This window comes from Panulirus ornatus, chromosome 3 (assembly GCF_036320965.1).
Source record: "Panulirus ornatus isolate Po-2019 chromosome 3, ASM3632096v1, whole genome shotgun sequence".
Taxonomy (NCBI): Eukaryota; Metazoa; Arthropoda; class Malacostraca; order Decapoda; family Palinuridae; genus Panulirus; species Panulirus ornatus.
The window spans coordinates 62,125,566-62,136,912 of NC_092226.1; the positions used below are offsets into that span (position 1 = coordinate 62,125,566).

The window sequence follows — 11,347 nt, forward strand, 5'->3', positions numbered from 1 at the left end:
AGAAAGTAGATAAATAGGATGTTAGGAAATATCAACAGAAACTTTACTTACAAAAACAAGGATGTGATGTTGCCGCTATACCTAAGCCTAGTTAGACCGCACCTCGAATATGCAGTGCGGTTTTGAGACCCTTACTTAAGCAAGGATATTGTTAATCAAATCAGAAGTGAAGCGAAAGTAACTAAATTGATTCCTTGCGTAACAAACCATACGAGGAGAGACTGCGAGAATTAAACTTGTTCATCCTAAGCAAGAGACACCGGGGCAAATTTATAGAATGATTTAAGATACTTAAAAGGACCGAATAACATTACTATTGAACATTACAGTAGCGCCAGCATTTCCGATAAGAGAAAATTAAGTAAAAATTAAAAGGTCTCTGACTTAATGTGGACTGTATGAAATATATCTTTACCATAGACATTATTGATGCATGGAATAAGCTCCCAGAGAAATGTTGTTCATAGCAACACCTTTAATATCTTCCAAATTAGGCTTGATCATCACTTGCCACTCTCCGGTAATGAATAATTCATTTCATTATTCATCATAAAGCAGTTGTACATCATGTTACCCTCTCAGCCACAGGCCATACTGCAGTAACATACTAACATTGTCATCTGCTCTGAAGAATAATATAGGCATTGTAAGTCGAGAGTCTGGAGCTCAAGTCTATCCTTACTATTGTCTTTAAAACAAAAGTGAAGGGACGCATGACGTTGGTGATGGGACTGATGACATTTTCATGTTCATTCTACCTTATGACTTTTCCTTGAAAATTTCCCTCAGGCATAGTAATCCTGCAAGGTATTGTTTTTTACTTGTTTTCCGTTTGGTGTGTTGGTGGAGGGTGGGGAGAGAACCTTTGCTTTGCTATCCTTTTCTTCTACTGCTTTTACATGAACTGCATTTTCTTTTCCTTCGTAAGTGTTAAGGCCAAACCATTTCGCTTGGACCTTGGGTCTGTATGGTCTACGTAACTTATCTTTACGCCTGTAGTGCATTTTCCATGGTATCTTATATCATACAAATGCTGGCTGGCTATTGTGCCGGCTATGTCGTCTCCTAAACATATCTTTCGTTTGATAATCTTTCTGATATCTTTTACAATACTAAATCTCTCTCTCTCTCTCTCTCTCTCTCTCTCTCTCTCTCTCTCTCTCTCTCTCTCTCTCTCTCTCTCTCTCTCTCTCTCTGCCAATGTTACCCCATCAAAGACTTCACAGAGCCTCTAGGAATGCTCCATATTCTGACTGTGGCATTTTCATTTTCCAGTTTTTGTTCCCATAGAAAATTTTCAGCTCTATACAGACACCACAACTATATCTCCTCTTTGAGTCTGATTTCCTCTGATTATTGTCCAGGACCACCTCCTTGGTCAAAGTACTGCAGAAAAATTCTTTCCAAATGGGGCATCATATCTGATCCCATCCCTGTTCCTCTATATCGTCAGTGTCATGTCTGATCTCATTCTTGTTCCTCTATATCGCCAGTGTCATATCTGATCCCATCCTTGTTCCTCTATATCGTCAATGTCATGTCTGATCTCATTCTTGTTCCTCTATATCGTCAGTGTCATATCTGTTCCCATCCTTGTTCCTCTATATCGTCAATGTCATGTCTGATCCCTTCCTTGTTCTCTATATCGTCAGTGTCATGGCTGATCTCATTCTTGTTCCTCTATATCGTCAGTGTCATATCTGATCCCATCCTTGTTCCTCTATATCGTCAATGTCATGTCTGATCTCATTCTTGTTCCTCTATATCGCCAGTGTCATATCTGATCCCATCCTTGTTCCTCTATATCGTCAATGTCATGTCTGATCTCATTTTTGTTCCTCTATATCGTCAGTGTCATATCTGTTCCCATCCTTGTTCCTCTATATCGTCAATGTCATGTCTGATCCCTTCCTTGTTCTTCTATATCGTCAGTGTCGTGGCTGATCTCATCCTTATTCCATTATATCGTTATTGTCGAAAAACGCAAATTTTTCCCTCTTGGAAATGCGCCAACGTTCTTATCACTTTTTGTTTCTTCAAAGTCTTTAAAACTCACCTTAAGTCTCACTCCCCCAAAAGTTTAAAAACTCCAGTCTTTCGCGCAGTAAGGTCTGCTGGCGATCGACTCCCCTCTGGACCTACTATTTTGGGGATTTTCGTGAATCTTTTAACATGACTGATATAATCAAAAGGGTGTGTCATAAATCTTTGCTTTCTTGATATTTTTCCTGAGGTTTTTTCCGCTTCTCTTAGTTCTCTGATGCATAGCTTCCTCTATGTGATCCACTGCAGCAGTCGTTCATTTAGCCAAATTCCGTTCTTATTCTATCAAAGTTGGTGCTCCTCAGGGTTCGATACCATCACCAGCTCTCTTCTTCTCTCCTTACGTCATCTCGTCTCTTCACCTTTTTACGCTACTGACTTTCACGCTGACGATTCCACTTTCCACACTTCACCTCATTTTCCCACTCTTCCTCACTACTTTTCTTTCCCGCTCTTAATTCACACCTGTGCATGGTCTCTGAATGGGGAAGCAGTAACCTGGTTAAAATTCATTAGTGCCAAAACATAAATCCTACTTATATATCCTTCTGAATGTCACCAGATCTCCTGTGTTCGATATCAGAACACCTCAGCTCGACCCTGTAATAACGTGAACGTGTCAGGCATAACCATTAGTGCCACTCTATCCTGGATACACCACAAAATCAAATGACGCCCCACCTCCCAAAGTCTTGGAGGTGTTGTTTTACGTGTCGTAATAATTTCTCTCACAAGCGGTTATCTCATATCTAAAGGGGTTTTATTTGACCTAGTTTTATGAGTACTGCTTGCACATGTAGGGTAGTTCTTCCTCCACCACTCTGTCAGTCAGATTGGGATCAAAAGCCTTCCGTCTCCTTAGTTCACCCAGCACCATGCCTCACCAACCATCACTTTCTCCCCAACGTGATGTTTGCTGCCCTCTCGCTGTTCTACTGTTATCATTTCGGCCACTGTTCTCCTCATGCCCCTGCCAACAAGGCTCGGACATGCCGCATACATCTGACAGCTGCTTCCCTTAGTTTGTGTAGAGACAGGTCATATGAGGATGGAATTTTATAATACCTCCTTGCTTCACTCACTGGGATTCTCTCCTCTCGTCTTTCCCTCTTCCTACAACCTTTCCACTTTAAAGAGGCGGCTCTACAAACACTCGCGGTGTTTTGGTTAATTTCATTATTCTATCTTTCGTATTTTCCCCCCTTTCATTAGAGATGGCTACGATTGCAGTGCGTTACTCCCCGTACCGTATCGGAAATAACACGTTTGCAAAGATAAGATCACTTATCAATAATGTTGCTTCATCCCTCTGACCCTGCGTTCAGTGACAATGCTCTTAAACGCTCTAATGCTATTGTTTTCATGGCTCTGCATCCATGTGAATCCAAGCATTTCTGATGAATTTCTGTTGATAAAATTTTCTTCGTTCCCTGAACTTTTACCGTCTCTGGGATGTGCATGTTTCCCACTGTCATTACGTTTCATGAAATAGTTCCTGTGTGTACAGTGAGGGATCTTGATGTAGGCACTCTGCCCTCTATTAAGCTTACGCATTCCTACTGCTCGCTGTATCTTATAACTTTTCTCGACCAGTTTGATAATTGTCATTGATCATCATCATATTAGCAGTGTATATTGTGTCTAAGGCAAGTTGCTAGATGCAGTGAAAAGTTTTTATCAAGGATTTAAGGCATGTGTACGAGTAGGAAGAGAAGAAAGTGATTGGTTCCCAGTGAATGTCAGTTTGTGGCAGGGGTGCTTGATGTCTCCATGCTTGTTTAATTTGTTTATGGATGGGATTGTTAGAGAGGTGATTGCAAGAGTTTTGAAGTGAGGGGCAAGTGTGCAGTCTGTTGTGGATGAGAGAGCTTGGGAAGTGAGTCAGTTGTTGTTCGCTAATGGCTGATTCGGGTGAGAAACTGCAGAAGCTGGTGACTGAGTTTGGTAAAGTGTATGAAAGAAGAAAGTTGAGAGTAAATGTGAATAAGAGCAAGGTTATTAGGTACAGTAGGGTTGAGGGACAAGTCAACTGGGAGGTAAGTTTGAATGGAGAAAAACTGGAGAGAGTGAAGTGTTTTAGATACCTGGGAGTGGATTTGGCAGCGGATGGAACCATGGAAGCGGAAGTGAGTCACAGGGTGAGGGAGGGGTCGAAGGTTCTGGGAGCGTTGAAGAATGTGTGGAAGGCAAGAACATTATCTCCGAAAGCAAAAATGGGTATGTTTGAAGGAATAGTGATTCCAACAATGTTGTATGGTTGCGAGGCGTGGGCTATGGATAGAGTTGTGCGCAGGACGGTGGATGTGCTGGAAATGTGATGTTTGAGGATAATATGTGGCCTGAGGTGGTTTGATTAAATAACGAAAGGGTAAGAGAGATGTGTGGTAATAATAAGAGTATGGTTGAGCGAGCAGAATGGGGTGAATTGAAATGGCTTGGTCACATGGAGAAAACGAGTGAGGAAAGATTGACAAAGAGGATATATGTGTTAGAGGTGGAGGGAACGAGAAGTGAGAGACCAAAGTGGAGGTGGAAGGATGGAGTGAAAAAGATTTTGAGCGATCGGGGCCTGAACATGCAGGAGGGTGAAAGGCGTGCAAGGAATAGAGTGAATTGGAACGATGTGGTATACCGGGGTCGACGTACTGTTAATGGACTGAACCAGGGCATGTGAAGCGTCTGGGGTAAACCATGGAAAGTTTTGTGGGGCCTGAATGTGGAAAGGGACCTGTGGATCTCGGTGCACTACACATGACAGCAAGAGACTGAGTGTGAACGAATGTGGCCTTTGTTGTCTTTTCCTACCGCTACCTTGCGTCGCGTGCGGGGGGAGGGGGAGGGGGGGGGATTCATTTCATGTGTGGCGGGGTGGCGACGCCAATGAATAAAGGCAGCAAGTATGAATCATGTACATATATATATATATATATATATATATATATATATATATATATATATATATATATATATATATATATATATATATATATATATATATATATATATATATATATATATATATATATATATATATATATATATATATATATATATATGTATACATTTTATTTATTTATTTATTTTGCTTTGTTGCTGTCTCCCGCGTTAGCGAGGTAGCGCAAGGAAATGGACGAAAGAATGACCCAACCCGCCCACATACACATGTATATACATACACGTCCACACACGCAAATATACATACCTATACATCTCATATACATATATACACATGTACATAATTCATACTGTCTGCCTTTATTCGTTCACATCGCCACCTCGCCACACATGGAATAACAACCCCCTCCCCCCTCATGTGTGCGAGGTAGCGCTAGGAAAAGATAACAAAGGCACCATTCGTTCACACTCACTCTCTAGCTGTCACGTAATAATGCACCAAAACCACAGCTCTCTTTTCACATCCAGGCCCCACAGAACTTTCCATGGTTTAACCCAGACGCTTCACATGCCCTGGTTCAATCCATTGACAGCACGTCGACCCCGGTATACCACATCGTTCCAATTCACTCTATTCCTTGCCCGCCTTTCACCCTCCTGCATGTTCAGGCCCCGATCACTCAAAATCTTTTTCACTCCATCTTTCCACCTCCAATTTGGTCTCTCACTTCTCCTCGTTCCCTCCACCTCCGACACATATATCCTCTTGGTCAATCTTTCCTCACTCATTCTCTCCATGTGCCCAAACCATTTCAAAACACCCTCTTCTGCTCTCTCAACCACGCTCTTTTTATTTCCACACATCTCTCTTACCCTTACATCACTTACTCGATCAAACCACCTCACACCACACATTGTCCTCAAACATCTCATTTCCAGCACATCCACCCTCCTGCGCACAACTCTATCCATAGCCCACGCCTCGCAACCATACAACATTGTTAGAACCACTATTCCTTCAAACATACCCATTTTTGCTTTCCGAGATAATGTTCTCGACTTCCAAACATTCTTCAAGGCTCCCATGATTTTCGCCCCCTCCCCCACCCTATGATTCACTTCCGCTTCCATGGTTCCATCTGCTGCCAGATCCACTCCCAGATATCTAAAACACTTTGCTTCCTCCAGTTTTTCTCCATTCAAACTTACCTCCCAAATGACTTGACCCTCAACCCTACTGTACCTAATAACCTTGCTCTTATTCACATTTACTCTTAACTTTCTTCTTTTACACACTTTATCAAACTCAGTCACCAGCTTCTGCAGTTTCTTACATGAATCAGCCACCAGCGCTGTATCATCAGCGAACAACAACTGACTCACTTCCCAAGCTCTCTCATCCAGAACAGACTGCATACTTGCCCCTCTTTCCAAAACTCTTGCATTCACCTCCCTAACAACCCCATCCATAAACAAATTAAATAACCATGGAGACATCACACACCCCTGCCGCAAACCTACATTCACTGAGAACCAATCACTTTCCTCTCTTCCTACACGCACACATGCCTTACATCCTCGATAAAAACTTTTCACTGCTTCTAACTACTTGCCTCCCACACCATATTACAGAGCAAATTACAGAGGTATAAGTTTGTTGAGTATTCCTGGTAAATTATATGGAAGGGTATTGATTGAGAGGGTGAAGGCAGGTACAGAGCATCAGATTGGGGAAGAGCAGTGTGGTTTTAGAAGTGGTAGAGGATGTGTGGATCAGGTGTTTGCTTTGAAGAATGTATGTGAGAAATACTTAGAAAAACAAATGGATTTGTATGTAGCATTTATGGATCTGGAGAGGGCATATGATAGAGTTGATAGAGATGCTCTGTGGAAAGTTTTAAGAGTATGAAGTCTGTTGGGGATGAGAGAGCTTGGGAAGTGAGTCAGTTGTTGTTCGCTAATGATACAGCGCTGGTGGCTGATTCATGTGAGAAACTGCAGAAGCTGGTGACTGAGTTTGGTAAAGTGTGTGGAAGAAGAAAGTTAAGAGTAAATGTGAATAAGAGCAAGGTTATTAGGTACAGTAGGGTTGAGGGTCAAGTCAATTGGGAGGTGAGTTTGAATGGAGAAAAACTGGAGGAAGTGAAGTGTTTTAGATATCTGGGAGTGGATCTGGCAGCGGATGGAACCATGGAAGCGGAAGTGGATCATAGGGTGGGGGAGGGGGCGAAAATTCTGGGGGCCTTGAAGAATGTGTGGAAGTCGAGAACATTATCTCGGAAAGCAAAAATGGGTATGTTTGAAGGAATAGTGGTTCCAACAATGTTGTATGGTTGCGAGGCGTGGGCTATGGATAGAGTTGTGCGCAGGAGGGTGGATGTGCTGGAAATGAGATGTTTGAGGACAATGTGTGGTGTGAGGTGGTTTGATCGAGTGAGTAACGTAAGGGTAAGAGAGATGTGTGGAAATAAAAAGAGCGTGGTTGAGAGAGCAGAAGAGGGTGTTTTGAAGTGGTTTGGGCACATGGAGAGAATGAGTGAGGAAAGATTGACCAAGAGGATATATGTGTCGGAGGTGGAGGGAACGAGGAGAAGAGGGAGACCAAATTGGAGGTGGAAAGATGGAGTGAAAAAGATTTTGTGTGATCGGGGCCTGAACATGCAGGAGGGTGAAAGGAGGGCAAGGAATAGAGTGAATTGGAGCGATGTGGTATACCGGGGTTGACGTGCTGTCAGTGGATTGAATCAAGGCATGTGAAGCGTCTGGGGTAAACCATGGAAAGCTGTGTAGGTATGTATATTTGCGTGTGTGGACGTATGTATATACATGTGTATGGGGGGGGGGTTGGGCCATTTCTTTCGTCTGTTTCCTTGCGCTACCTCGCAAACGCGGGAGACAGCGATAAAGTATAAAAAAAAATATATATATATATATATATATATATATATATATATATATATATATATATATATAAACACCGCTTTCTGTTCAGCATTGTATATGTTTTAGGATATTTAGAAAATATCATCTTAACGTTTCTTACTGAGATAAGTAAGAGGATATACAATAAACACTTCTTTATATTATAGTCACTGTGGACTACTGTGAACAGAATTATATAAATTTCCCTTCTTTAAATTGATCAATAATGCCCTCAGTAGACGAAGAGAACTCATTTGAATAACCATTTCTATTTGCTTTGCGAGACGTAGGATGCGTAGAATGCGTCAAGAGGGGCTGGAGGGAGGCTGGCTAATTGGTTAATTAATGTTTTCAGCCCATCGTCTGCAAGAGGGGAACTGGAAATCCCCTCTCCTTAGGTACCATTTATTTCCAAAGACTTAAACACAAGAATACAATTGAGGATTTTTCCTAGAAGGTTTACATCGCTGCTCCTGACACTACTTCGCTTAGGAAGGAAAAGGTAGACACGTTAAAGAAATATATTTCTATAGAGCCACCGACACTGTGCAAACTGGTTTTTATTCCTTGTGGAAACAACAGCTGTCGATAAAAGATAAGTCCCAGCGCTCGGTGTGCAAGGCATTGCTTAAGGGCATTGACCCCCCCCCCCCCAAAAAAAAAAAAAAATATCCTTTTATATCTTTCGCAGGGTCGCATTCTGTTGATTATTCCCACACACACACACACACACACACACACACACACACACAATATATATATATATATATATATATATATATATATATATATATATATATATATATATATATATATATATATATATATATATATATATATATTTATTTTTTTGGGGGGGTGGGGGAGGGGGGATGGGATAGCGGAAGATTAAAGAAGGATGTGATTCCTTCACTGCAAACGTTTGTCCTTTGTTCAGAGCACTAACGTGACCAAATGCTTTGATAAGCAAAGAGCAAGAAAAGATAGACTGGGGTCTACCTTCCCTTACAAACAGCTAACGTTAAGCGCAGAACACTTGCGTCGTCTTTTGAGGAGGTCGGAAACTATATTAAGATTTACCACTTAGAAGAATTACATGGAAAAATAGAATCTGTCTATCTGCTATAGTCGTTGGATAATGCTGACAGTCACTGCCAGTCTTCGACAAATTCTGCCGCACGGGGAGTAGAGTCAGACTTCTCTGGAATGTGAGTGAACGTAGTGGATTGCGGAGTTGGAGCTCTTGACCAGGGAATTATCCTAGACATACAGGAATGGAATGAGGGGATATAAGGAGGTTAACAGCACGAGTTGAACCACGGCGGTTTGACCATCGAATGAGATGAATTGGCTTTCATCCTGACCGAAAAGCATTGGTCATAATGTCATGTTAAGAGGATAAGTGTACTGGCATGCAGGTGGGTTTGCTCGAGAGAGGGATAATCTGTCAGAAGTGGTGTTGAAAGAAATAAGATATGGATAACAAAAGTGAATGATTTAAAATTTCCTCGCTTTCCGTGTAACAAAGGAAGTGACGAAACCTTTCAAGAGTCCGGAAACATTTACATTCTGGGGCATAAATATGCTGATAAGGCACAGGAGCAGTAAACCTGTCGCAAAAGAGCAAAAAGCGCCGTAGACCGAGCAATAGAGCAGTGAAGAATAATCAGACAGTTGGTAAGAATAAGAATGAAGGGATCAGAATGATGACAGAGTCGTTCTAATGGATAGAAGATCTTATATCAACGCGGCACTAGGTTATGCAGAGAGAGTGGGTCGATGGATCGTAGCCTACATGCGCAGTGATTGGTATAAGTTTGTCCTTAAACACTTTTGATAATGGATTGAGAATTCATATTTAGTGAATTCTCTTCCTAACATCAAAAGGTTATGTTATCAGTACTTACCTGTAGTGTTGGGTTGTGATTGCTGTTAGCGTTGTCTGCACGTCATTCATAAGCGATGTTCTAATTTTCAGATGATCCAGCCAGATAACGTGATCGAGGCTCCCTGCTGCTGTCCCCAGCCCAGCTGGGGAGAGTTGAGCGCGGTTAGTACCAGATATTTTCTTCTTCTTCTTTGTCCTTTTTGACATACTTGAAGAACACAGTTAACAGAAAAGGCAATTTTATCGCTGTGGTCAGTTATCACATTGTGAAAAGTTGGATATTTCCGCCAGGAGGATTACATTACAGTAGTCGAGGGCAGGATGGAGACGATGCATGCGTGGCTGGACTCAGGAGGCGACATCAACTCTGTGATGCGGCTAGGCTACACCTTCCTGCATGCTGCGTGTGCTGGGGGCCAAGTGGATGTTGTGGATGAACTTCTGAAACATGACGATCTCCACCTGAATATCAAGAACCAGTGGGGACGTACACCGCTCATGGTGGCATGCCGCCGGGGTAAAGAAGCATGTGTTGAAAAGCTCATCTTCGCCAAACACAAGGTAAACTGGCCAACGCTGCCAACTGAACTGCTATATTTTAATACGGCCATTATATCGACGGGTAATGTGTGTTAAACTAATTGTTTTACATATATCAAGACCGTGATGTATTTTTTCCCTCAAAAAAAGAATTTTTCCTCCTAGTCACTAATGATTTGAGGTGATGTTAGGCAGGTGTAATTATCTGTGGTTCAGACGGAAATATTGGCTTGTTTTTTTGTTAAACATTAACGGATCATTTCCTTAGAATTTTATAGTATGGAGACTTTCCTCTTTGACTATGTCCTCAAACACTTATGAACATCCAGACCTTTCTTGGCTTGCTTGCTTGCTTGGTCAAATTTTACAAAATCGAGATACCTGTAAATAGATACACATCATTCGGGACAGTGATTCCTTTAGGTGTAAATGATAATGAATAATGAAATATGTATGAGTGTATATATATATATATATATATATATATATATATATATATATATATATATATATATATATATATTTCATACTTGAGTTTGGATTTTAAAACTAGCTTTTCGTTCAGTGTAAGATCGACCTGACCGTTAAGGATGATAAAGGCCACACAGCCTTGGCGTTGGCTGCCCAAGAGAAGCACTGGGAAATCTTGAGACTACTGGTGACGCAGGATGTCCTGTATGACGAGGACAGCCTGGATATCGCCCTCTTCAAGACCGTAGAGAGCAGCCAGTGGAAGTATGCTGAATACCTTCTCAGACACCATCAGGGGTTCGAGGAAGAAACTATCAGCATGGCTGTCGAAAAGGCGTCGGCCGACAATAACGTAAAGGTGGGTGGGCGTGTACACACACGGGTTGTCATTTTAATGATACATCCACAGATTTTAGGACAAAATTAAAGGAAGGTCTTGAAGTCTGTCGATATGATATTGAACGTTATTCACGGTAACATGTATAAGGCCGCTATTGCCTCGTGTGTCTAAATTGTTTCTGCTTGTATCTATTCTGGTATTTAAATACTGAGAGTCTCTCTCTCTCTCTCTCTCTCTCTCTCTCTCTC

General features: G+C 41.7%; 1 protein-coding gene across 6 annotated transcripts in view; it reads left to right on the forward strand.

Moving 5' to 3' along the window:
• Positions 1-11,347, forward strand: part of LOC139762767 (uncharacterized) — a 33,844-nt gene that overhangs the window by 11,346 nt on the left and 11,151 nt on the right. For all 6 annotated transcript variants that reach the window (XM_071687909.1, XM_071687927.1, XM_071687936.1 and 3 more), the window contains 3 exons: positions 9,839-9,910; positions 10,040-10,309; positions 10,854-11,117. In XM_071687909.1, the coding sequence (XP_071544010.1) occupies positions 9,839-9,910; positions 10,040-10,309; positions 10,854-11,117 (606 nt within the window). The remainder of the gene's footprint in view (positions 1-9,838; positions 9,911-10,039; positions 10,310-10,853; positions 11,118-11,347) is intronic.